Source organism: Sphaerodactylus townsendi, linkage group LG04, assembly GCF_021028975.2.
Source record: "Sphaerodactylus townsendi isolate TG3544 linkage group LG04, MPM_Stown_v2.3, whole genome shotgun sequence".
NCBI classification, from domain to species: Eukaryota; Metazoa; Chordata; class Lepidosauria; order Squamata; family Sphaerodactylidae; genus Sphaerodactylus; species Sphaerodactylus townsendi.
In genome coordinates this window covers 16,779,247-16,806,801 of record NC_059428.1, presented here as the reverse complement: position 1 = coordinate 16,806,801, position 27,555 = coordinate 16,779,247, and the positions used below count along the sequence as shown (strand labels likewise).

The 27,555-nt window shown below is 46.5% G+C and overlaps 1 protein-coding gene across 1 annotated transcript in view; it reads left to right on the top strand.

Moving 5' to 3' along the window:
• The window catches only part of LOC125431981 (NADPH oxidase 4-like), a 34,675-nt gene extending 7,830 nt beyond the window's left edge, over positions 1-26,845 (top strand). Inside the window, exons 2-8 of the mRNA XM_048495247.1 lie at positions 2,602-2,697; positions 8,257-8,367; positions 13,695-13,779; positions 16,573-16,670; positions 18,919-18,946; positions 24,089-24,161; positions 26,761-26,845. Coding sequence (XP_048351204.1) covers positions 2,602-2,697; positions 8,257-8,367; positions 13,695-13,779; positions 16,573-16,670; positions 18,919-18,946; positions 24,089-24,161; positions 26,761-26,845 — 576 coding nt within the window. The remainder of the gene's footprint in view (positions 1-2,601; positions 2,698-8,256; positions 8,368-13,694; positions 13,780-16,572; positions 16,671-18,918; positions 18,947-24,088; positions 24,162-26,760) is intronic.
• Positions 26,846-27,555: the final 710 nt, after the last annotated feature.

Sequence of the window (27,555 nt, the reverse complement as noted above, 5' to 3'; positions counted from 1 at the left end):
TTCACCAAAAAAACAGTTCCCAACTCAGGGCTAGCGAAGAGGCTATGAGCTAGATGGGCCAGTAAATCTAGGCTAGATGGGCCAGTAAATGCTGACTCTGAATAAGCTTCTTTCAACCACTTTGTTTATCTAAAATAGAAGAAGAAGAAGAGTTTGGATTTATATCCCCCCTTTCTCTCCTATAAGAGACTCAAAGGGGCTTACAATCTCCTTGCCCTTCCCCCCTCACAATAAACACCCAGGGAGGTGGGTGGGGCTGAGAGAGCTCCGAGAAGCTGTGACTAGCCCAAGGTCACCCAGCTGGCGTGTGTGGGAGTGCACAGGCTACTCTGAATTCCCCAGATAAGCCTCCACAGCTCAGGCGGCAGAGCTGGGAATCAAACCCGGTTCCTCCAGATCAGAGTGCACCTGCTCTTAGCCACTACGCCACTGTTGCTCTTGTAAATACTTACACACCTTTTTTCCCACAATGCCCAGGGGGCTTCAAAAATACAGTAAAAGTTAAAATGGCATCAAGAGCATCTGTTAAAACTGCAAATCCTGCAGCCGAAATTTATCACTAGTGGCCTGTCAGAGACATGCATTAGTTTCATTCATGTACAGTGGAAAAAAGAGCATGGATGCAGAGGCGTAGCTGGGCCAAACTGCGCCCAGTGTGCAGTCTATATTTTCCTCCCCCATGCCCCCCCCCCGCGGTGCCCCCCCTTCCCACACTTACCTTAGTTTCTTTCCTTTTCCTAGAACTTTTTCAGGCTGAAAAGGCCTATTCACAATTCACAAAAGGCCCCAAGGTCTCCTGGGAACTGTAGTTCCTCAGGCCGTTTTTAGCCTGCACTGTGAGCAGGCCTTTTTTTCAGCCTGACAAAGTTCTAGGAAAAGGAAAGGAACTAAGGTAACCAAAAGAAAAGAAATTAGGCTCTGAAAAGAGAGAGGTGCCATGGGGAAGACCCTGAAGCGATCATACAGGCGTGTGCCTGGTGCACGGCGCACCCCCCTCTCCCTTGTAGCTCCGCCACTGCATGGATGTTTTCCTACCATACCTGACAGGCTGTAACAAAATGGAGTGTGGCGGCCAAAAACGAGCACTCGTGGGGCTGTAGATGGGCAGCCCTCTTGAATACAAGGGACCACCAAAAGTGAGGTGTCTTGATGACCTTGGTGAATGGGACCATTTGAAGAAAGGTGGTCCAGTTGCTCTGTGGATAAACTCTTGAACGGGCGGCGGTTGCTGATTTGGGCGGCTTCTAATGCGGTAGCACTTCCGGCTGCCAGTTGTGGGGATCATAGCGGCGTGAAACGACCGGTCAGAAATTAAGCTGCAACCCCACAGATAACCAATTACAGTAATCTAGCCTCAAGGTTACAGCGGCATCTGTGAGAACAGGGTATATTCTTCCTACCTGATTACTTCACGATTTGAACAGGGAGCAAGAACTATGATCCATGCCACAAGTTATAGTCATGGTTCCAGGGGTTGTTAGTCCCAAAGGATTAATGAAGGCTGTAACTTGGTGTTTGTAACACATTTTTCTGAAGGGGCATATAGCTATATATGGGTATACAAGTCATTTTTTAAATAGTCATTAAGTTGCTAGTTGCTAGGAAAAAGCACGAATCTAAGGGAATCAACAGCAGCTCCCTAACCTGGATGGCATAGGCTAGCTGCTATCATCAGATCTCAGAAGCGAAGCATGGTCGGCCCTGGTTAATATTTGGATGGGGGACCACCAAGGAATACCAGGTCGCCAGGCAGAGGCGGGCAATGGCAAACCACCTCTGCACATCTCTTGCCTTGAAAAACTTCCTGGGTTGCTGTAAGCTGGCTGTAACCTGACAGCACACACACACGCCTTACCACCCCGCGGTCTCATCCTACCATGGCAGGTAGAGAATGGATTTAATGAGATTCTAACTCACAGAGAGATACTCTCATTCACCAGCTGTTAGATGGAAATATGTCAGGATGAATCTGGGAAAAGTAGCTTTAATTTTACAAAAACACACAAAGGTGATCCTTTTTTCATTGGTTCCTAACGGATCTCCTATTTTGGAAACTCGGAATTCAGATTAGCCTGTGCACTCCCATACACACCAGCTGGGTGACCATGGGCTAGTCACAGCTTCTCAGAACTTTCTCAGCCCCACCTACCTCACAGGGTGTTTGTTGTGAGGGGGGAAGGGCAAGGAGATTGTCAGCCCCTTTGAGTCTCCTACAGGAGAGAACGGGGGGATATAAATCCAAACTCTTCTTCTTCTTCTAATTTCCATCTTGGGTTCCTTTGCGGCAAATTCTGCCTACAAGAGAAAACGCCAGTGTCCATTACAAGCGTCCTTTGTAAATACATTGGTATGCCATGGAATCAGCAAAGCATATTGTCAGAAAGAAATGAGAAGCGCAGTCTACAGGGCCCGACAGTAGTTCTGTCCCTTCGCAGTTTTATTCCTTTTAATTTTACTCATAAAGTCTTGCTGTTTTAGTCGACTTCACGCCCTTGCCTGCGTGTTCTGTACGATGGAAAGAAATATGAGAAAGCTCTGGTTTTATGCGTGCAATTTCCACTGACCATGGGTGTGTCTCTCTCTCCCCCTTGCTTCCTTTAGTTGCTCTGGCTGTCTCTCAACGTGGGGCTGTTTTGGAAAACTTTCTGGGTGTATTACCATGGGCCGCAATATTATTACTTGCACCAGATGCTGGGGGTAAGTGAGGAAGCAATGCCTCTCTCTCTCTCTCTCTCTCTCTCAGATACAGGAATGGGAAATGGGAAATCTTGGCTAAGAGGGAAGACTGGGAATTTCTTGTTGACTCACAAGCATGGGAAGGACAGAGAGGGTGAAGATTGGGGGACTCTGTCGGGGGAAGGGGAGAGAGGGTATAGACAAAAGGAGCCCTTTCTGGGTTTGAATGGAAGGTCTTGGTCCAAAGTCTGGGAAAGCTGAGCCGTTTCTCTCCACCCCCTTTGGAGAATCTGCCATGTGAACCCTTCTGCCCGATAGCTTGAATTGCGCTCTTCGTCACGGCGACTTCATCCAGTCTGATGGGGCTGCTGTTCCAGCCTGCTTTTTCACGTCGGCTCTCCTGACATATATTTTCGTGAGGGCAGTTAATTTTTACGAACGTTGGCATCCTTTCCTGTTCATTTTCATGAAGGCTGGCGAGGTTCAAAAGGTCAAAGAGAAGCCAGTTGAGGGAATGTGGAAAGAGAGAAGGGGAAGAAAGACGACCTGGCAGAGGGACCCGCTTAGTTGGTTGAGAGTCTCGAAGAACCCTGGCCCCTTTCCGCACATGCAAAATAATCTTCTCCATTGCTGGCACAGTGGTAAAAGCACAAGCCAAATAATCAGAGGCGTAGCTAAGGAAAATGGAGCCCAGTGCAAAATCTGAGTTTTGCGTGTGTCCCCCATGTTCATTTGTGTTTTTTGTATTTTTAGTATTTTTTCAGTTTGTGGCCTATAGGGGGTGCATTTTTTAGGCTAGCAGCACCAACATTTCAGGGTGTCTTTAGGAGACTCTTCTGATAATACCACCCAAGGTTTGGTGAAGGGGGTCCAAAGTTATGGACCCTCAAAGGTGTAGCCCCATCTCCTATTAGCTCCCATTGGAAACAATGGGGGGTCAACCCCTTTGGGAGTCCATAACTTTGGACCCCCTGAACCAAACCTCACCTAACTTGGGTGGTATCATCAGGAGAGACTCCCGAAAAATCCCTTAAATTTTGGGGCTGCTAGCCAAAAAACTCTGTCCCCTGCAGGCCAAAAACTGAAAAACACTAAAAATACAAAAAACACAAACCTGAATTTTGCGCCCTCCCTCCAGGCGCGCCACCGGTGCAACGTGCACCCCCAGTCCCCTTGTAGCTCCGCCTCTGCAAAAATTACCATAGGATGCAATGAACTTGGGAAGCAGCCATAGACAAAGTTATTCCATCTGGATGTAGACTGTCTGATCAGGCAGTGACTCTCTAGATCTGTGGGAAGGGGAAAGGCTTTTTCAAGGATGTGCTACCTGGGATCCTTTTAATGGGACATGAACCCAGGTCTTTCTGACATGTAGTCCTTCACTGGGGCTGTGACCTTTCCTCAGATCGCTCTTGTATCAAAAAGAAAGAATTAAATGTGCCTCAGTGGGCCTTTTGAAAAGTGGGATCCCACAAGGGTTAGAGGTCAAGTTCCCGTGACCTTTAACCCTGGGATGGCAGTGCAAGTATCAAAATGGATCAGCTACAGGGAGTTCTGTGACTGGATGTTTCCAGCATCGTTTTAAGTTGTGGTGTGCTGGCTCACTGTATTCCAAAATGTCCTATTGACAGCCTTGCTCAAGTCTTGGAAACATACCCCTCCAAGATTTGAGCAAGTCTATTAATAATAGGACGTGTTGGAAGATAGTAAACCGGCATGGAAAATGGTTTTGGAAGTCACTGAGGCAGTGTGGGTGTAGTGGTTAAAGGCAGCAGATGCTAATCTGGTGTATCAGGTTTGTTTCCTCGCTCCTCCACCTGAAGCCTGCCAGGTGACCTCGGCTTCATCACAGTTCTTTCTGAACTCCCTCAGCTCCACATACCTCACAAGGGCCCCTTCCACACATGCAGAATAGTGCATTTTCAATCCACTTCCACAATTGTTTGCAAGTGGATTTTGCTATTCTGCACAGTAAAATCCAGCTGCAAAGTGCATTGAAAGTGGATTGAAACTGCATTATTCTGCATGTGCAGAAGGGGCCAAGGTGTCTCTTGGAGCAGCAGTGGCGTAGGAGGTTAAGAGCTCATGTATCTAATCTGGAGGAACCGGGTTTGATTCCCAGCTCTGCCGCCTGAGCTGCGGAGGCTTATCTGGGGAATTCAGATTAGCCTGTACACTCCCACACATGCCAGCTGGGTGACCTTGGGCTAGTCACAGCTTCTCGGAGCTCTCTCAGCCCCACCCACCTCACAGGGTGTTTGTTGTGAGGGGGGAAGGGCAAGGAGATTGTAAGCCCCTTTGAGTCTCCTTACAGGAGAGAAAGGGGGGATATAAATCCAAATTCCTACTCCTACTCCTCTTCTTCTTTTTCTTCCTCCTCCTCTTCCTCTTCCTCCTCCTCCTCCTCCTCTTCCTCCTCCTCCTTCTCCTCCTCCTTCTCCTCCTCCTCTGGGGAAATGAAGGTGATTGTGAGCTGTGCTGAGCTTCCTAAAAGGTAGAGCGAAGTGGGGTATAAAAACGAGCTCTTCTTCTTGATTCATAGGGTTGCCTTCAGTCAGAAGCAACTTGACAGCACTACACACGCGTGGTCACACATACACAGCTCAATGGCCCATAGAGGGATGGGAGAGGTAGTTTAAGGGTTCGGCCTCTTATTGTTTGGCAAATATAAACTGATGTAACCCTTCCACCCTGACCTGACCTATATGACCCAGGCTAGGCTGATCTTATCAGATCTCAGGACTTAAGCTGAGGTTACCACTTGTAAGGAGATCACCTTTCCGTTCCATTCTCCCACGAGACAATGCTCTTGAGTGGCAGAAACAGCGGAAGACTTGGAGGATGAAAGGACTAAAAGAAATTGGCAGCTGCTAAGGTGACTTTAGGATCCTTATCACAAAATTAAAAAAAAAAACAAAGCATCTGAGATTGAAATTTCAGAATGCCAAGCTAGAAAAGGGGTAATAAAAGATTATCTAAGTCTAAGATCTCCTAAATTTTACTCAGACTGGCAAATCTTAAGTAGAGGCCTTTCGCATCACTTGCTGTCTGGCCTTCTTAAATGGAGATAATGTATATTTATGTTGATTGGCTGTTTGTTTCTGATTTAAGAACATAAGAAAGAGCCTGCTGGATCAGACCAGAGTCCATCTAGTCCAGCACTCTGCTACTCGCAGTGGCCCACCAGGTGCCTTTGGGAGCTCACATGCAGGATGTGAAAGCAATGGCCTGCTGCTGCTGCTGCTCCTGAGCACCTAGTCTGCTAAGGCATTTGCAGTCTCAGATCAAGGAGGATCAAGATTGGTAGCCATAGATCGACTACTCCTCCATAAATCTGTCCAAGTCCCTTTTAAAGCTATCCAAGTTAGTGGCCATCACCACCTCCTGTGGCAGCATATTCCAAACACCAATCACACGTTCCGCATGCCACACAGCAAAAATAATTTTTTAAAAAACATTTTCAAAATGCTTTCTAAATGTTTTATTACTGCTATGAAAACATTTTATGGTGTTGTATCCAGTCCCCCCAATTGGGGGAAACAGCATCACTGTCGATGTTATTTAAACTGGGAACCCCAGATTCTCCCTTTAAGGTGGATTTAAAAGGAGAATCTGGGCTCCCTAGTTTAAACAAGTGATGCTGGAATCCACCTCCAAACAGCATCATTTTCAATGGTGTTTAAACTAGCGAGCCCAGATTCTCCTTTTAAATCCACCTTAAAGGAAGAATCTGGGGTTCCCAGTTTAAACAACATTGAAAGTGATGCTATTTTGGGGTGATTTCTCCCCCACCCTGAAACAGCATCACTTTCAATGTTTAAACTGGGGAACTCAGATTCTCCCTTTAAATCCATGCCAAAGATGGGGGGATTTAAAAGGAAAATCTGGGGAAATTTGAAGGGTGCCTGCTGTCAGGGGTGCAATTGTTAAGCTAGCAGCACCAAATGTTCAGGGCATCTTTAGGAGACTCTCCTAAAGGTTTGGTGAAGTTTGGTTCAGGGGGTCCAAAGTTATGGACCCTCAAAGTTGTAGCCCCCATCTTCTGTTACCCCCCATTGGAAACAATGGGTGATGGGGCACCCCCTTTGGGAGTCCATAGCTTTGGACCCCCTGGACCAAACTTCACAAAACCTGGGTGGTATCAGTAAGAGACTCTCCTGATGATACCTTCCAGGTTTGGTAAAGTTTGGTTTAGGGGGTCCAAAGTTATCGACCCTCAAATGTGTAGCCCCATCTCCTATTAGCTCCCATTGGAAACAATGGGGAATGGGGCACCCCCTTTGGGAGTCCATAACTTTGGCCTCCCTGAACCAAACCTCACCAAACCTGGGTGATAGCATCAGGAGAGTGTTCCAAAACTTCCCTAAAATGTTGGTGCTGCTAGCCTAAAAACTGCATCCTCTGCAGGCCAAAAACGGAAAAACACTGAAAATATTTAAAAAATCCCACAAACGAACTTGCAGTTTTTGCGCCCCCCACAAGGAGGTGTCCTGGGCAACTGCCCACTTTGCCCAATGGGAGGAACGCCTCTGACGTACAGCCCAATTGGGTCCAAGGGAAAGTTCTTTGCTTGCTGGACAACTTGCCTTCAATTCTGTTTTAAACTGGCAAATTGGCCACTTGAGAGGAAATGTTCCCTTTGACCTACGAAATTGCACTTTTCCTGCAGGGAAACGTTTTGGAAATGATGGCATAGTCATGGTTAAAGGATTGGGATTGTTAGGGTGCATAAGAAAAGAAAGCTATCTTGTCACTCCTGATTTTTTTTTGTGTGAGTTGCAGTGATTTCCTCTTGCTTAAAATAGGCTGCAGATGTGACAGGGGTTTGCTACCCTTCCGCGAAGAGAGAGGAGAAAGGGCCCTCTATCCGTTCCGCTGTCTAACATTAGCGCAGCTGAGAGAGAAACTGTAGCGACTTTGTCGCTTCGAGGCAGCGTTCACACATGATAGGACAACCTTTTGGAACCAAGGGGTGAGGGGGCAGGCGGAAGTTCTCAATGTCTTGCCAGAATATTGGGAAGGGACCTTAAGAAACTGGAAACGTGGTGGGAAATTGAGATCGTATAAATTCCCAGCACTGAAAAATGTATAATTCGGGGAAGGGGGTAGGGAGGTGTAGTGGTTAAGGAACCAGACTGAGATGGTGTTCAAGCCCGGTTTAAGACCCCTGCTGGGCAACTCTGAGCCACCAAACCTAGGAAGGACAAAATGGTGGAGGGTCAAATGTTGTGGGTTACCTCAAGACCTTCCCTTCCCTTCAGAAGGCCAGGACAAAACTGAAACCACAAATAAATAGGTCTGGCTGTGTCCTTTGAATCCTTTTAAAAATGCTTGGTGGGTGCCAGGAAAGGTATTATTGGGCACGATGGCACCCACAAGCACCATATTGGGGAACTTGGCCCTAGGAAGAATAGCATGTCCCATCCTGGAGAACAAGAAAGCATTAGGAGGGCCATGCTAGGTTGAATGTAGCTCATTATCCCTGTACGGTGGCTCACTAGGGTCTTTCTTTGCTGGTCGGTGGGGATTTCATATTGGGTTTCCGGAGGCCTGATTCTACCCCTTGTTGTCTTTGTTCAGCTGGGATTGTGCCTCAGCAGAGCTTCAGCGTCTGTCCTCAACCTCAACTGCAGCCTAGTCCTTTTGCCCATGTGCCGGATTCTCCTGGCCTATCTTCGAGGGTCTCAGAAGGTAAGTGTTGGGGGGATTGTATCTGGTGATTGAGATGTATTCCTAGCTCAATGTAATTGCTTCAAGATATATGTACCTACCTCGCTGCAAGTTGTATGTAACGAGTCGGCTATATGTTATCGCTGCTATTCTGGAGTCCTCTTTCCTTGTTCTTTGCTTTATGGCTTCATATGCTGTGTAGCTAACTGGGCATTCTCCTGACACTTTAGTCTCATGGGGAACAGGGTTGTTTCCCTGTCCCATGGGGGTAGGCTGCCAGATGGATTTATCCCTATCTATCGCCAACCTTGGCGCGCCTCGGCTCCAACACTGTATCTCCCATTCCTTGGGGGAAAGGGAGAGATGATTAACATTAGGATAAAACGGGTAGCAAAAGCCAGGTTCCCAGCTGGGTGCTTTGATGCCTATCAATAAATGCTACTGATCAATGCTACAGAGTCTGGTTGTCATTGGTTTTCCAGGATATGTGGCTGTGGTCCAGTAGATCTTGTTCCTAACGTTTTGCCTGCATCTGTGACTGGCCTCTTCAGAGGTGTATCGCAGAGAGAAGTGTGTTACACACTGTGTCTGGACACAGTGTGTAACACACTTTTCTCTGTAACATACTTTTCTCTGTGATACCCCTCTGAAGAGGCCAGCCACAGATGCAGGCGAAACGTTAGGAACAAGATCTACCGGACCACGGCCACACAGCCCGGAAAACCTACCACAACCAGTTGAATCTGGCTGTGAAATATTTATTTATTTATTTATTAGTTGGACTTATTATACCGCCCTGTCCCCTAAGGGCTCTGGGCGGTGTACAGTTTAAACAAACACATCCATATACCCCAATAAAAATATATTACATTTCCGTTAAAACACTTTAAAACATCCAGTTACCTCCAACACACAAACCTACTCCAAAGTGGCAGCAATATCAGTAGCCCAGTCGTATGGCAGTTGAATCCGAATGTAATTCCAGGTGGAAAAGTGTGTAGGGATGGCACCTCACCGGCTGGCCTCACCAAAAGCCCAGTGGAACCACTCCGTCTTGCAGGCCCTGCAGAACTGTTCTAAGTCCTGCAGGGCCCTGATGGTCGGGGGGAGGTTGTTCCACCAGGTAGGGGCCAGGGCACTAAAGGCCCTGGCCCGGGTAGAGGCCAGCCGGATCATAGAGGGGCCCGGGACCACCGGCAGATTAGCCTCTGCTGAGCGCAAAGGTCAACTAAGGACATGAAAGCCTTCAACAATACTACAGAGTCTGTTTGTTGCTTCAAGGTTCCAGACGTAACAGTAAGAGCGAAGGACTGGAATGTGGTGAGCGAACAGATTGCTACGGAGGACAGGTTCCCATGCGGCTGCGGCATTCAGCGCATGGTGGTCCACATGCTGCTATCAGGCAGTTACGAGATGCTTTCCATTTGAAGGAATTAATTTGTTGCTGTCGTGTCTCATTGTTCCTTCAGGCGGGAATGAGAATCGCTTAATGAGAAGAAAGTTTGGCGATTGCAAATGTGAATGCAAATGCAATTGGGAATGTGATTTGCAAAGGCAGCAAAGGCAACTGTGAAAGAACTCCGCACATGTGAATGCGCCTCACTCCCATGCGAGGTGGACAAAACGTGCACCCCGCAACGCAGTCACTCCACACTGTCACAGAGAGAAACACACACAACAGCCAGAGGTTTTCTGTGTTTGTTGTGTGTCTAGGATGTTCTGCTTTCAGTATTCCTGCTTGTGAATTTGGGATAATGGGCTGGTACTGTGCCATATAGCCCCCAATCTATTTCCTTTTAGAGCCAGTGTGTTATAGTGGTTAAGAGCAGGTGGATTCTAATCTGGAGAATGGGGTTTGATTCCCCACTCCTCCACCTGAGTGGCAGAGGCTTATCTGGTGAACCAGATGTGTTTCAGCGCTCCTACATTCCTGTCGGGTGACCTTGGGCTAGTCACAATTCTCTCAGGACTCTCTCAGCCCCACCGACCTCACAAGGTGTCTGTTGAAGGGAAAGGAGCTTGTAAGCCACCTTGAGTCTCCTGACAGGAGAGAAAGGTGGAGTATAAATCCAAACTCTTCTTCTTTTTTTACCTGGAGGGGCTTAGGCTGGTATATATGTGAACCACCCTCTTTTATGCGAACCCCAGTCCCGTAATGCAGGTCTTTGAGGGGGAAAAAAAATACTAGGCTCAAAGTCACTGGTTCATGGCAAAGAGGGGATTTGAACTGAGGCCTTCCTGGGTCATGGCTAGCATTCTATTCATCATAGAATAGATGGCAGGGCCGTGATTTTGTTTTGGGTCCTGCCTTTCCCCTCCCGGCCTTTTTTTGATCCGGCGCTGTTCTTTTGTTTGATGTTTTGCTGTTTTATTCCTGTTTTATTCATTTTAATGTAATTGCTGATGCATCTTTGTTTTAATGGGGTTATTCTATGTTTATATGCTACGGCACTGGTTATTGCCAAACCTGTGAACCGCCTCGAGCCCTTCGGGGGTGAGGCGGTCCACAAATATAATTAATTAATTAATTGATTGATTGATTGATTGATTGATTGATTGATTGATTAATTAATACACACACATTCATACATACATACACACACACACACATACACACACACACACACACACATACACACACACACACACACATACACACATACACACACATACATACATACATACATACATACATACATACATACATACATACATACATACATACATACATACTGTGTCGGTGCTTGAGAGATCATGAAGAATTGCATTGCTGCGGGGTTGGGCACTGTTAGCTACCAGCTGAGCTTGAACCACACACACAGATTATTGGCAGTGGCCAGAAGTAGAAAGAGATCCAATGTCATGTAATGGGTAGAATGTCAGACTTGGATCTGGAAGATCTAGAGTCAAATTCCCACTCTAGCATGAAGGGCCAACCCCTTTCCTTCCCCCAACATAGTGCCCACCAACTGTTTTTGCAAAGCAGGTGAGGCTGTTACCCAGCAGAACCTCTGATTGGCTCCGCAGATAACATGGTTTCAGCAGCATCTACCACCATGATGCTGGTTTTATTCTCTCATTTCCAGCATATAGTTTTAAATCACCCCTCTTCTTCCCTGTAGTTGGGCATCCTGTATATGCGTGTGTGTGTGTGTAGTGCGTGACTGTGCTTCTTGCGTATGCCAGTGTTATTTATTTACGTCATTCCTTTGCACCCCACCTTTCTCTCCAATGGGGACTCAAAGTGACTTGCATCCTTCTCCTTTTCTCCTCATCCATACAACAGCCCTGTTAGGTAGGTTAGAGTAAAATACTCTTGAGTTCTCCAATGTCACCCAGTGACCTTCCAGGGTATGAGTAGGAATTTGAACCTGAGTCTTCCAGATAGTAGCCCAGGGATCTGCCACCTGTGGCTCTCCAGATGTTCATGAACTACAAATCCCATCAGCCCCTGCCAGTATGACCAATTGGCCATACTCTGTAGTCCATGAACATCTGGAGAGCCACAGGTTGCAGACCCCTGTACTAGCCCAAAGCTGGCTCTGCCTCCTGTGGCAACCATTTTGTAGAAAAAGAAGAAGAGTTTGGATTTATATCCCCCCTTTCTCTCCTGCAGGAGACTCAAAGGGGCTGACAATCTCCTTGCCCTTCCCCCCTCACAACAAACACCCTGTGAGGTGTGGGTGTTGGGAGCCTCAAGAGAGCTCCGAGAAGCTGTGACTAGCCCAAGGTCACCCAGCTGGCGTGTGTGGGAGTGTACAGGCTAATCTGAATTCCCCAGATAAGCCTCCACAGCTCAAGCAGCAGAGCGGGGAATCAAACCTGGTTCCTCCAGATTAGATACATGAGCTCTTAACCTCCTACGCCACTGCTGCTCCTTGTAGTTCTGACCAATGGCCTGTCAGAATCCTAAAGGTGTCCAGAATCCAAAAGGTTGGGGACCCCCGTCTTGGCCTGATCTCAGAGGGTTGTTTTGAAGATGAAACAGAGAAGGGGGAGGCGTGTAGGCTACCTAGAAATCTGTGGAGGAAGGGCGGGATAAAAACAGACTCAATAAACAGACAGGACTGAAGGTTGAGTTATCAAAAGACTCCATGCCCTTTTCTGGCATTGCCCCTGCACCAAATTATGTTGCAGCTGAGGCTCAAATTATGTTGCAGCTGAGGCTTCACCATCAAAGCCCAGTGTCCTTAGTCTCTGAGGCATTCCTGTGGTCCAAACTATCTTCCTTGCATTCCCGCCTTTCTTTCCTCCTTTTCGGTTGACCAGAGGCGGCTGCCACTCGAAGCTTTCCGAGTGTGAATTCCCCTCTCTCTTTCCACTCCATGAATCCTGCATGGCTCATTTCAGTGGAATGGGGAGAGGGATGGCAGGCTGCCATAGTGGGGGCATTGCTTCCTGGTCCCAAAGAGACTTCTTTACTTTGTACAGGTGTCCTATGCTTCATCCCATCTGACAAATTAGTCTGGCACCCCTCCAGGTTCATGCATGTCAGTTTTGCCTCGATCCCAAAATTTGGCGGGCCTCTTGTAACTATTTATTTATTCACACGATTTGTATCCCATTTTTCTGCCCTCGTGACACCCACAAAGGCGGCTAACTGTTTAAAGCAGGGGTGTTCAAGCAATTGGCCGTGCTGGCAGGGGCTGATGGGAATTGTAGTCCATGAACATCTGGAGGGCCAGAGTTGGACACTGCTGCTTTAAAGCACGCCTGATAAAGTTGCATTTTGAAACCATTAAAATCAACATGAAGAAGAAGAGTTTGGATTTATATCCCCCCTTTCTCTCCTGCAGGAGACTCAAAGGGGCTTACAATCTCCTTGCCCTTTCCCCCTCACAACAAACACCCTGTGAGGTAGGTGGGGCTGAGAGAGCTCTGAGAAGCTGTGACTAGCCCAAGGTCACCCAGCTGGCGTGTGTGGGAGTGTACAGGCTAATCTGAATTCCCCAGATAAGCCTCCACAGCTCAGGCGGCAGAGCTGGGAATCAAACCCGGTTCCTCCAGATTAGATACACGAGCTCTTAACCTCCTACGCCACTGCTGCTCCTTAGGCTTACAAATTCCAGGTGCCGTGGCATAGAGCCATGAAAGGTAGAGAACCAATTTACAAATTATCCTTCGGTGCATGTCCGTGAGGTTTGTGGTCTTGTAGTATTTTGTGTGGTTTACATTGGGATTTGCCAGCCTGATTTCATAGATCTCAGGAGCTCAGCAGGGTCAGCCGGGGTTACTACTTGCGTGGGAGACCGTCAAGGGCAGGCAATGACAAACCACCTCTGTCCATCTCTTGCCTCCCTTTTAGATCAGATTTTAGTTTAATTTTCCCCCCTCCGTCACTTCCTCAGGTGGCCAGCCGGAAAACGAGGAGGCTCTTGGATAAAAGCAAAACTTTCCACGTCACCTGCGGCATTACGATATGCATCTTTTCAGGTACGTTCCTTCAGAGCCGGAAACGCTGACTCTCGCTCTGAAGTGCATCGGACGTTATGAGCAATCTGTGGCTTTTCTCCAGCGGTACATGAGGGGGTAGTCTTGTTCCACGGTTCCTCCTGTAAACCGGTGGGTGTCCTCTCAGATATTTTCTACTCGCTGAGAGGAGGCCTGTGTTCCAGCACAGGTTCCGTAGCGTTGTCTTCTCTGCCTCATAAACTCATGCCGAACGTTCGCTGGCACCGCCGATATCAGATCGAGCGCAGCCAATTTAAACACAGAGGCGCGGATGCCGGTTCAGCGCATATTGTTTGGCACAGATTGATCTGCGTGGCTGATGCCTGTCAGCTGTCGAGGGAACCCAGACTAATAAGTCTGTGTCTCTTTCACTTCTTGGCCTCGGTTTAAAAGACACAGTGGTAGGCTTGCAGTAAAGGCCTATAGCCCTTATTGTGTAAACCCTGCTTAGATAGATTTATAGCCGTGGTGGCGAACCTTTGGCACTCCAGATGTTATGGACTACAATTCCCATCAATCCCTGCCAGCATGGTCAATTAGCCGTGGAACAAGTGCCAAAGGTTCGCCACCACTGATTTATAGTGTGTGCTGACCCATTTGTACTTCATTCTTAACAAAGGTGCACTGCTGGAATAAGGACACAGGGGTAACTGTGCGGTATCAGACCAGTTGTCCATCTAGCCCGGGTCTCCCTAACATTTTTTTTGAGTTAAAGGACGCTTTTGGAATTCTGAGGCAATGTGGCAGGTGCGGCCACAAAATGACTGCCACGGGAGGTTGAGCCAGCCACAAAATGGCCGCCTCAGCTTACTTTCAGTCACACATTGGAAAGCTGCCACTGAAGCAACGTTTTAAATAGCAGCACTGTAAATCAAATTTCCATTGTTCAATCAGAACAATCTATACCTGGCCCCGCCCACTTTTTAAAAACACTTGCTGCAAGAAGAAGATGAGGAGGAGGAGGAGGAGGAAGAGGAAGAGGAAGAGGAGGAGGAGTTTGGATTTATACCCTGCCTTTCTATCCTGTGGGTAGATTCAAGGTGCCCTACAAACTCCTTTCATATGCTGCTGACAGAGTGATTGTACTTCACAAAACCCATATAAGATCTTAGAAAGATCTGTGGAGAAAAAGGTCCTTTTCCTTGTCTACACTTTGTCTAGCACAGACCCCCAGTTTCTGACGTGCACAGGACTTTTTCTATCTCAGCAACCAAGGTGACTTGCTTAAGAAGTGATGGATTTGGGAGAACATCCACGATCTGAGTTTGAGGCAAGAACTGGGGGTTCTTTAGTTATCACTTGGCCCTAGTGAGCACCCTAAACCTGTGGAGCTTGGACCTGAAGAAACCTTCAGGCGCAGGATCGGAACTGTGCAACAACAAACTGTGATTGGCAGGCTGCACGAAGTCTCTGGATTAGTCAGACAGAAGTGCCAGGAGCCTTGTGTGGTCAGCAGAGCAGACTCATCATCCTGCTGTGCTTTGGACCTTAGCCTTCTGTAGTATCAGTTATGGAGCCTGGGGGCTCAGCTCCAAGTCAGAATTCATGGAGGGAGCTCTCCCGCTCAGCTCTGTCAAAATGGTTCCAACGCCTCTGCAGCTGTCCAGTATTGGCTGGCTACCTGCAGGGGAGATTAACTTTCATGCAAGAGCCCTGAAGAGTAGAGCCGCTGCAGGCAGTGGTGGTCAGACTTGGTTAATGGGAAGCTGCAGGACCTTGGAGAGCTCCAAGGTGGACCACTTGTTGCAGTGGGTGCTGAAATCCAGGCTGAACTCTTAAATGCTAGAGCAGGTTTGGATACTCCAGCCAGGATCTATCTTCCAAGGGCAAGAAGTACTTCTTAAGGGGCCATGTTCACATTTGTGGTCTTACTCATCTGTGAAGCCCTGAAATCTCCTAGCAGTCTTCTGGCATCTCCAGTGAGGAGAATTTGGTGGTGGTGATAACCTTGGAGCAGAGACCCCCAACTTGGTGCTTGTGGGCACCATGCTGTCTGCCAGTGTGTTTTGTGGTGCCCCCAAGTGCTTTAGGAAGTGGGAGGCTTTTGCCTGGCGAGGCTTCTCATTGGCTGTTAGAGACTTGATTGGCCATGCAGATTGTATAAAGGGTTGCTTTGGCAGCTGCCACCACAGCACAAGGATCTGCACTGTGTTACTGAAGTTAAACTGTGGCAGTCATTCTGTGGCTGGCTCCGCCTCCTTTGACCGCCATTTTATGGCAGCCATTTTGTTGCTGTGCTCATCATGCGGTGTCAGAATTCCAAAAGTGCCTGCAAGAGCAAAAAGGTTGGCGATCCCTGCCTTGGAGGCTACTGGGAGGGCAGATCTTCTGGGAGCTTTGGCCATGTCCTTGGGAAGAAGGCTGGATTACTGCCACTGGTTGCAAATTCAGAGGTGGTGGTCCTTTCCCCAGAGGTGGAATAACCCCACCCCAGAGTTGGAACTACCCCACCTGTTTTCCCCTAAGCAGTGTTGTTGGCTTGGCCAATTATGTGCATCAGTGTGATGGGCTGAATTGAATAGTTTCTCATCTGAATTGAATCATTTCAGCACATCACTGTCTCCTGTGTGATGTCATCACATTGAGATGGTTCCAGCATTTTTGGACGGGGCGAACGTGTTCCCTCTCTACACGTTCTCCACACGTGATTAGATGTTGAAACCTCCATTAAGTTATCTCCTCCTTCTCCATCCAGTCATCTTTGCTTCATTTTCATTTAAATGTGTGGCACTCTGGGGTGCTGACAATTGACCAGAGCCGCCTTCTTTCCTTCAGTGGTCCATGTTGCTGCTCACCTGGTGAATGCCTTGAACTTTTCTGTGCACTACAGTGAGGAGTTTCTCGCCCTCAATGCTGCCAGCTTCCACGGCGAGGTGAGCAAAAGAATCTGGGCCACTATGCATGTTTTGTCCAGTAACCAAACACTTCTATTTGTATTTACATTTCCTTATTTCTCTGACAAAGTTCTTAAAGATACAGCATAAGTCTTCCAACTCTTATAACTAAACATAAATAATCACTTAGTCCATTCAATTCTTTGTTCAGAAACAAAGCTTCAGTTCCATATAGTCCATATTCCAATTCTGTAGGTTCTACATAAAAACGTCTCACGCGTATAGAACGTTTTTCGTGCGTCTTCCTCAGTATGCCAGTATGTTCAAACAACTTCCAGCAGTTCTTTGAGGGTTCTAATGGGTACGTCTTAAATTAAAATTACACAGATACATATATACTGAAATCAAAATTATGCCTATTCATCTATCTTTCTTGCACCAGTCCATTTCATCTATCTTTCCTGCACCAGTCCATTTCTCAATTAATCTATGAATGACATTTTCAGGTGTCTGGGAGGAGTTTATTTGCAATTGCAATTGCATTTGTATGTGTTTTAATAGTTTGAGGCACACTTGTGTGTGTCTGGTGGAGTTCGTTTGCAACTGCATTTATACGTGTCCTGGTAGTTTGAATGCCTGTCATTCATTTCATAAACTGGAACGTGGCAAGGTAGTGTCTTATACCAACAATCAATAAGAGGACTCTGGATGCAGGATCAGTAGTCCTTATAGATTAGGCAACAAGTTCCCTAAACTCAGGAAGCCAGTTCTGCTGGATCTGGATTCTATAATCATTTTTATTCCCACTCAGGCTCCTTTGGATCCCCCTTCCCACTTCCCCAGGGAATGTGTGAAGGTACAGTGTGGACAAGTTTGTTTCTGAAAGCAGACAGTCCAAGGCCAAAGCAGCGATAGTCAGATAGCCTCCAGCTGGGCTCCTTCCTCTTTCCAGAGTCCCATGCAGAGACAGCCTAGTAATCTACGCCCCCTTCCGCACACGCAAAATAATGCATTTTCAAACCACTTTCACAACTGTTTGCAAGTGGATTTTGCTATTCCGCACAGCTGCAAAGAGCACTGAAAGCAGTTTGAAAGTGCATTATTCTGCATATGCGGAATGAGCCTACATTTCCAAGCATATAGAAGCATCTATGCCATGGCTACCAATCTTGATCCTCCTTGATCTGAGACTGCAAATGCCTTAGCAGACCAGGTGCTCGGGAGCAGCAGCCGCAGAAGGCCACTGCTTTCACCTCCTGCACGTGAGCTCCCAAAGGCACCTGGTGGGCCACTGCAAGTAGCAGAGTGCTGGACTAGATGGACTCTGGTCTGATCCAGCAGGCTCTTCCTTCTGTTCCTTAAGCAGATCAAATAGAGACTAGATCTGTGGTGGCGAACCTTTGGCACTCCAGATGTTATGGACTACAATTCCCATCAGCCCCTGCCAGCATGGCCAATTGGAGTGCCAATCTGGAGTGCCAAAGGTTTGCCACCACTGGACTAGATCCATTAACATGTCAAAACCCTGGTTATATTGCAAAGCGTAGATCAATCCCCATACAGCGGATCCAGTATTCCCCCACCCAGGTATGAAATCCATTATTCTTTGGCGCCTCGATGCCTGATGCCAGGAAAGGCAGGGGACATTCCTGACAGGTAGTGAGTGGGGAGGAAGGGAGGGTGGGACTGAGTTTGTAGCATCTGATGGATTGCTGAATGGGTTGCTCCTGGTGTGACAAATATGCAGATTTGCCATTTAAATGATTTAGAAAATATGTATTCCACCTCTCCTGAGCGGCTTGAGGCAGACTTAGGCCCCTTCCGCACATGCAGAATAATGCACTTTCAATCCACTTTCAATGCACTTTCAAGCTGGATTTTACTGTGCGGAATAGCAAAACCCACTTGCAAACAATTGTGAAAGTGGATTGAAAGTGCATTATTCTGCATGTGCGGAAGGGGCCTTTGAGTGTGGGTTTTTGGAAGGGGGGGAAATGGAAGTCAAAAGGCCAACATGCCCAACCTTTGTTCACAATCCCAGGCCAGCTGAGATCTTCTGATTAGGCCTTGTTGCACAAAATAATGTCATCGTTGAGCTGAGAGCAGAGTTTCTCTCTCTTTTTGTAGCGGTGGGGGAATCAAACGTTTTGCAAATATTTTAGGTGGGTTGTGGGGAAAGGGCTTACCGCCGTTTTGGATTGCCCTGAGAAAGATCGGCTAGGAAAATGGATTGCGATCCTTGCCACAGTTCATGAAAGAATCCATGCTGTCTTTGTTTGCTTTCTAGGATCCCAGGAAGCTACTGTTTGCGACAGGTAAGTCTGCAATAACACCTGCAGAAGGACGTTGCTCCGCTAAATTGTCACAACTCGGTTGGCAAAATGGAAATTGACTGTAATCTATTCTGCGTCAGAACTGGTGTCGCAGCTCTCTCTGGGAACAAAGTATGCCACTGGCAGCTTTGCCTTCTTTAAAATAATAATAAAAAAATGTCCAAGGTTTTATTACAGTGACATGCATTCGGTTCCAAAGCAATGCCGTGTACCTATTCTATCGGGAGGGATTTGCAAAGATCTTAATTTCCAAAATGAAAAGTCCTATACTTCTTTCTACTCTGCCTTCCTCCTCCACCTTCTCAATCTTTTTCACGCCTACTGGGAAGAAGAAGAAGAAGAAGTTTGGATTTATATCCCCCCTTTCTCTCCTGCAGGAGACTCAAAGGGGCTTACAATCTCCTTGCCCTTCCCCCCTCACAACAAACACCCTGTTAGGTAGGTGGGGCTGAGAGAGCTCCGACAAGCTGTGACTAGCCCAAGGTCACCCAGCTGGTGTGTGTGGGAGAGCACAGGCTAATCTGAATTCCCCAGATAAGCCTCCACAGCTCAGGCAGCAGAGCTGGGAATCAAACCCGGTTCCTCCAGATTAGATACATGAGCTCTTAACCTCCTATGCCACTGCTGCCCCATTGTGTTCAATTGTGCTTACTCCCAGGAAAATGTGGGGAAGGGCTGTGGCTCGGTGATATAGCCTCTGCTTGGTAGCACATGATGTGACAGACCACAACCTGAGACTCTGGACAGGTGCTGCCAATCTGAGTAGACTAGCCTTGAGAGACCAAGGGTGTAATTCCGTATAAGGTTGGTTCATGTGTAGAATCATAGAGTTGGAAGAGACCACAAGGGCCCTCTAGTCCAACCCCCTGCCATGCCGGAACACACGATCAAAGTACTCCTGACAGATGGCCATTCAGCCTCTGTTAAAAAAAGTCTCCAAAGGAGGAGACTTCACCACCCTCTGAGGCAGTGAATTCCACTGTTGAACAGCCCTTACTATCGGGAAGATCTTCCTAATGTTTAGGTGGAATCTTTTCCTGTACTTTGAACTTTCCTGTACTTTGTCCTAGTCTGCAGTGGCGTAGGAGGTTAAGAGCTTGTGTATCTAATCTGGAGGAACCGGGTTTGATTCCCTGCTCTGCCGCCTGAGCTGTGGAGGCTTATCTGGGGAATTCAGATTAGCCTGTGCACTCCCACACATGCCAGCTGGGTGACCTTGGGCTAGTCACAGCTTCTCGGAGCTCTCTCAGCCCCACCCACCTCACAGGGTGTTTGTTGTGAGGGGGGAAGGGCAAGGAGATTGTCAGCCCCTTTGAGTCTCCTGCAGGAGAGAAAGGGGGGATATAAATCCAAACTCTTCTTCTTCTTCTTATTCTGTGGAACAGCAGAAGACAAGCTTGTTCTCTTCTCATCATGGCATCCCTTCAAATATTTCAACATGACTATCATGTCATCCTTTAACCTTCTCTTCTCTAGATTGAATGTACCTAACTCCTGAAGCTGCTCCTTGTAGAGCATGGAATTCAGACCTTTTACCATTTTGGTTGCCCTCCTCTGGATTCATTCCAGCTTGTCAATATCCTTCTTGAATTGTGGTGCCCAGAATCAGGCACAGTATTCCAAGTGAGGTCTGGCCAATGAAGAATAGAATGGTACTATTACATCCGTTGATCTGGACACTATACTTCTATAGATGCACCCCAGAATTGCATTGGCTTTCTTGGCTGCTGCATCACACTGCTGACTCGTGTTCAGTATGTGGTCTACTAAGACTCCCAGATCCCTTTCACATGGGCTGTTGTCAAGCCAGGTGTCACTCATCCTATATCTGTGCATTTCATTTTTTTCTGCCCAAGTGTAGTGAACATGTGTGTTCATGTGCAAAGGATGGCAGCCATACTCTAATAAAGTTAAGACTGGTTTACACAATATCTTCTGTTGTAGACCTGGAAATCCCTGGATCTGGGTTCAGAATGATTTTTAGCTGCTGGTGAACTATTTTCAAAATAGTTCTTGACCTTTACTCAATGCCTGTGTAGGCCGTGAAAGATCAGTAGCACGAGTGACTCCTTGCCATGCTGTGGCCATTGGCCCTGTGAGATCATGAGCTCAGTTAGGCTACGTCAGTGGTGGCGAACCAATTGGCCATGTTGGCAGGGGATGATGGGGATTGTAGTCCATAACATCTGGAGTGCCAAAGGTTCGCCACCACGGGGCTAGATCAAATAGTGCTGTGTAGCAACTCTGACCTGGACTGAGGAGATCGGGGAACAAGTCTGCTCCGAGGGTCTCTCTAGATGACTCTGTCAGTCTAACGTGCCTGAAAGGGTTTTGGTGAAGTCAAAATGGTGGGGGGGAAACCCCACATACCCGACCTTGAGTTCTTTGGAGAAGCATGGGTTAAAAATTTATTCGATAGATCCCCAGGCATGCTAAATACCCTCTTGGCCATGATTCAAGATCTTTGATGTGGCAAGAGGTTGTTTTCTACCATGTTTAGGTCACTTTTCCCTGGGTCTTCTGGAATCTGCTCACATCTCCACAGTCTATTCCAGATGCTTTGCAAAAAGCTCTCTGACAGAACCGCCATTTTGTCTCCTCTTGTCGATCATCTCGGCAAAACTGTGCGCACAGGGCAGTTGTGGCTACTGTCAGCCAGCTGCTGTCATGTAAAAGGTGCTTATTTGGTACTGAGCAGCATTATGCTGAACTTTAGCTGCTGTTTAGCTAGCAGAGGTGGGAGTGTTAGAGGGTCACTCCTCTGCCCCAGAAATGAATAAGGGGCCAAAAAGGTTGTTCAGGCTGCTCTAATATGCAGTAGAAAAGCAGAAAACAGTGGTGCTTGCGGGAAAATATTCATTGTTTATAAACTCCTACACATTTCACATGAGCTCTGTCAAAGGGATGTAACTTCTGCTTTTAGAAGGGAAGAGAACATTACATACAGTCTTTGAAGTTACACCCCCCCTAATGAAGCTTATGTAAAACACGCTGGGGTGTACAAACAATAAATATTTTCCCTTGAGCACTGTTGTTTTATGCCTTTCCTTCATTTTGCTTCGCACAGCCCTTTTCTCTTTTTCTGGGCTCATTCGAAAAGAAACACAAAACACGCGGTGTCCTCTGTTCGGAGGTGGTTTGCCGTTGCCTGCCTCCACATCAAGCCCCGGTATTCCTTGGAGATCTCCCTTCCAAATACTTGCCAGGGTCTGGGAACGTATGACTGGCGGAAGTTCCCCCATCAAGTTTCAGTGGTAGAGAGGGGATTCAACACGAACAAAGAAGGGGAATAAAACTTAAATACAAAAAACCCACAAAATTACAAAAACTACAAGCCACTAACAATATAATAGACAGAAAATACAATTGTATACATAGTTATGATCTAGGAATTCTTAACAAGTGCAAAAATATCCAGAATAAGGCATTCTAAAACACCGTTTGCGATGAGACGTTTTTGTGATCTCCTCCTCAATAAAATGCTGTGACCATTAGGTACAGTAGTAGTTATCTGTGAATGGGTAATGCAATGCTACATCAATGCAGCAACGTCCAACAGTTCCTAAAGTGTTAAATACAGGACACAATCAGATACATAACACATATAACTTTTGACCCTGTCTAACCAGATACATTTGGCCTTCCTCAATAAATAATGTTTATGATAATCTTCATGACCGAGATGAATTGATTTTAAAAAGGGAGGAAGACAGAAAAAGGCAAGAAAAATAAGTTCATAACTTAATAATGTAAATACAGGATCGTAATAAATTGAATATCTATAAAAGATCAATTTTAATTTAGAATGAGGATTTGAACCGGGTTTCCAATATTCCAGTTCAACACCTTAACCACTAAACAGTCCCACACACGCCAGCTGGGTGACCTTGGGCTAGTCACAGCTTTTCGGAGCTCTCTCAGCCCCACCCACCTCACAGGGTGTTTGTTGTGAGGGGGGAAGGGCAAGGAGATTGTCAGCCCCTTTGAGTCTCCTGCAGGAGAGAAAGGGGGGATATAAATCCAAACTCTTCTTCACCATCATCATCATTGTCCAGGATCTGCTGGGTGACCTTGGGCTAGTCACAACTTTTCGGAGCTCTCTCAGCCCCACCCACCTCACAGGGTGTTTGTTGTGAGGGGGGAAGGGCAAGGGGATTGTAAGCCCCTATGAGTCTCCTGCAGATGAGAAAGGGGGGATATAAATCCAAACTCCTCCTCCTCCTCCTCCTCCTCCTCCTCCTCCTCCTCCTCCTCTTCTATAGTACACTGGCTCTGATGGCCACTGAATTACATGAGGTTTTTGTCTGAGTAGACTTTTGGGCTTGCTCCATAAATCTTTTCCAAGCTAAGGCTGGAAAGCCGTGGATAAATTTGTGGCTGTTCAACTGCTGCATGTCCAAGAACCACGCATCATTTCTCCGGCTTCCCCCCTTTGCCTGAGATTTTTCATTTCGTGGGCCACCAATTTTGATAGTTAAGTGCCAGTCAATTTGAAAGGCGCCCCCTGCTGTCAAACCTAGATGCGGATTAGTGGTTTTTCCTGTTGAGCTCTAATGGATAGGCAGCAATTGAAGGGCAACATTGATCCGTTATGCAGGTTAATTCTAACGCCTTTTGTGTTTCACAGCCAGTCGATGGTGCTTCGTATGCTTGAGTTTGTTTCTCCTTGATGGGCTTTCAGATCCATTTTGTTGGGGAGGAAGGGGAGGCGTTTCTCCTCTGCTTGCCCCATCAGCAGAATTCAGAATAAGGTGTTCTGATGAACCACTGCATCGAAAGTTGGTGTCACGTCACGGCAAACCACGCGACTGGCAAGCCAGCACGTTTTAGGGGTTCTTTTCTTTTTCTTTTTATATTTCATTTTTTTCCGGCAAACCAGGAACTTCCCCCTGGCTTGTAGAAAAACATATTTCCTATCTGTACATGGCACCATTGTGCAGATGTTTTGATCCACGCTCTAAACTACTGATCAGAATAAGATATAATTGTTACATGTATAGCAGTCCATTGTAGTTAGTGGGGTTTTTAAAAGGTTTTTGGCAGGATTGTGCTCGCTATGTATTTCAGTCGTGTGTACTTTTGACTCGATGTAGTATACAATTAACATACTTCTTTTTGTTTTAGTTCCAGGATTAACTGGAGTGATTATGGTGCTGGTATTATTCCTAATGTCTACGGCATCTACTTATGCCATTAGGTAAGATCTAGGCTGCTAAACATATGTTCTTAAGTAATTAGGGGGTGGAGCAGACATTGAAAATCTTCTCCAGGTAGTGAAAGAAGGAAAAGGGAGAGGAAACCAAAAGTACAGAAAACCAAAATGATGAACTGGTCTGGTAGATCTTGTTCCTAACGTTTTGCCTGCATCTGTGGCAGGTGTATCACAGAGGGATACAGAAGAGAAAGTTTAGTGTGGTATATTGTCCATGTCCCCGGATGGGGAACCAATCAGTAGTTTGGGTGGAACTTGCTATGCAAAGGTGTGGTTGACTGCATTGTTTTGTGGGCGGGGTTATCAGTCCATTTTTTAAGTACTGGGAGCCAAGCTTTGTTAATTTCCAGAGTCTCTTCTTATTGAAGTTGTCTTGGTGTTTGTGAATTTCAGTGGCCTCCCTGTGCAATCTGACATAGCAGTCTGACAAAATGATGAAGTTCCTAAAAGTTTGGGACTTTTTAGTTGAAAGAAACAAATAACTGTGGGTAGACATGGGGTGGGGAAAGATGGCAGATGATGGCTATGAAGGGAAGAAGCCCACCACGGGCTGTAAGCTACAGTGACTAGATGGAGCCTCCATATTCAAAAGCAGTAACCCTTTGTGAGAGTGGGCGGTAATGAGGAAAGGCTTTGGCCTCCAAGCCCTTCCTATAGGCTCCTGGGGACATCTGATTGGAGCAGATGCTTGACTGAATGGACTATGGGTCTGATTCCATGTTGCCGCTCTTATTTTCAAACTTCCGAATAGCAACGCACCTGCATACATGAAAATGCCCACCCATGTTCTGCATCGTTTATTGCATGAATGGGGGAAAAATAATAGATTTTATTTCCCACACCCTGTCTGGAAATATCTCAGATGCCAGTTTTTACTAGGCTTTGATATTCTTCTTTGATATTGATATAGAAACGTTGCCAGATCTGAGATACTAGGTAGTTCTGATTTTTGAGTTCGCCTTACGGATCTGCTTGCAGATCCTGTCTTGGCTGTTGCAAACAGAGCAGTGTGAGGGAATCTTAAATTTACTGCTTGTGTTCTATGTTAGCAGTGATGACTAAAGGCAGATATTGAAGTCCTGGCTTGTTATTTAACTACTCTGCTCAGCTAAGTTTGAAGACTTCTCTAGCCGCTAGTGTATTTATATATGTATGTGTGTACATATACAGAGATCTGCTTCTTGTTTTTCTTTCACCTAGTTAAAGGAGAGAGATGCGAATACATCCTGTTAATGCCCAAGACTGTATATAGAAAGTCAGATTAACACAGAGTTCAAGGAGTCAATGCAACGCAATGCTTAGTTAGCTGTGCATGGGACATGAAGGTTTGAATCCCCACTCCGCTGTCATGACCTTAGGCCTGTTGACCTCACTCAGGCTTAGCCACTTTCAAGGGAGAGAGAAAGAAAGAGATGAGGGAGAAAGAAAGAAAGAAAGAGAAAGAAAGAAAGAAATAGAGAGATGAGGGAGGGAGAGAGAAAAAAGAGAGAGAGAAAGAAAGAAAGGAGTGAGAAAGAAAGAAAGAAAGAAAGAAAGAAAGAAAGAAAGAAAGAAAGAAAGAAAGAAAGAAAGAAAGAAAGAAAGAAAGAAAGAAAGAAAGAGAGAGAGAGAGAGATGAGGGAGAAAGAAAGAGATGCGGGAGAGAGAAAAAAGAAAGAGGGAGAGAGAAAGAAAGAGGGAGAAAGAAAGAAAGAAAGAAAGGAGAGAGAAAGAAAGAAAGAAAGAAAGAAAGAAAGAGAGAGATGAGGGAGAGAGAAAAAAGAGATGAGGGAGAGAGAAAAAAGAGATGAGAGAGAGAAAGAAAGAAAGAAAGACATAGAGAGATGAGAGAGGGAGAGAGAAAAAGGAAAAAAGAAAGAGAGAGAGAGAGAGAGAAAGAAAGAAAGAAAGAAAGAAAGAGGGAGGGAGGGAGAAAGAAAGAAAGAGACGAGGGAGAGAGAAAGAAAGAAAGAAAGAAAGAAAGAAAGAAAGAAAGAAAGAAAGAAAGAGGGAGGGAGGGAGAAAGAAAGAAAGAGACGAGGGAGAGAGAAAGAAAGAAAGAAAGAAAGAAAGAAAGAAAGAAAGAAAGAAAGAAAGAAAGAAAGAAAGAAAGAAAGAAAGAAAGAAAGAAAGAGAAAGAAAGAAAGAAATAGAGATGAAGAAGAGAGAAAAAAGAGATGAGAGAGAGAGAGAGAGAAAGAAAGAAAGAAAGAAAGAAAGAGGGAGAGAGAGAGAAAGAAAGAAAGAAATAGAGAGATGAGGGAGAAAGAAAGAGATGGAGATGGAGATGAGGGGGACTCATGCATGCCCACACCTCCAAGGCCAGTGATAATCTTCACTCTAGCAAGTGACTCGGTTCCTTCCCATTTTATCCTCTTGCTTCTCTCTCCTTTTTGCTCTTCTGTTCCAGTCCTCGAACAGCCCAGACGGTGCTCTTTTTTGTGTGTGATCTGCTTTGGGAATCAGCAGCATCTGTGTTTGCCTCTCACTCTGTCCAAAATTAGTTTCAGCGGCTGCTAAAAATACAGTCTATTCGGCAGCCATCATTCAACAATACAGCCACCTTCCGATTGTCTGGCATTTAGCTGTCCTTTCTTCTTTGCAGGGTTTCCAACTATGACATCTTCTCATATACCCACAACCTCTTTTTCGTCTTCTACTTGCTGCTGATGTTGCATGTTTCAGGGTAAGTTGACGGATGTTAGCGCATCAACCGTGGCATGTTGTGGAAACTACCAGTATGATAACCGAAGGTCAAAAATGGATGGGATGGAGGGGGGTCCAGGTCTCCATCTGCCTGGTGACTCGTAAGGAGCAATTTCAGATTCATGGTGTCCTCTTTTGGGGGGGGGGGATCAGAACCAGTGGTGGGATTCAGCCAGTTCGCACCAGTTCGGTAGAACCGGTACCTAATCTTTTGTTGAGTTCGGAGAACCGGTGGTTAAAAAGTGGCTTTCAGAGCCCCAGAGCAGCCAGGCACCTTGCCCCCAAACTGCTCTGAGATATTAAAAAACCTGGAGCACCCTCTTCCAGGGGAGCGAGGGGGGTTTCAGAGCAGTGGCGGCAAGGCCCTGTTGCCCCCGCTCCATCCCCACAAGAAGTTCCTCCGCAGCAGATAAGTGGGCGGCAGAGGGTGAGGGGAACCGGTGGTTAAATTATTAGAATCCCACCACTGATCAGAACCATGTTGCTTGGTTGGGGGAAGGTGACAGAGTTTAACCTGGTTCTTTCCTATCTTCTGAAAAGTGCACGTCTCAGTTGGCACTGCCATGTGGGTTGAGGGGACAGAAGGATTAAATCCCTGTTCTCCACTTCACCATAGCTGAAATTGCCTTTTACAAATTGTTGGGAAGGGTGATCCTCGTCTTATTCTTGTGGTGCCTCATTTGTGCCAAGATGG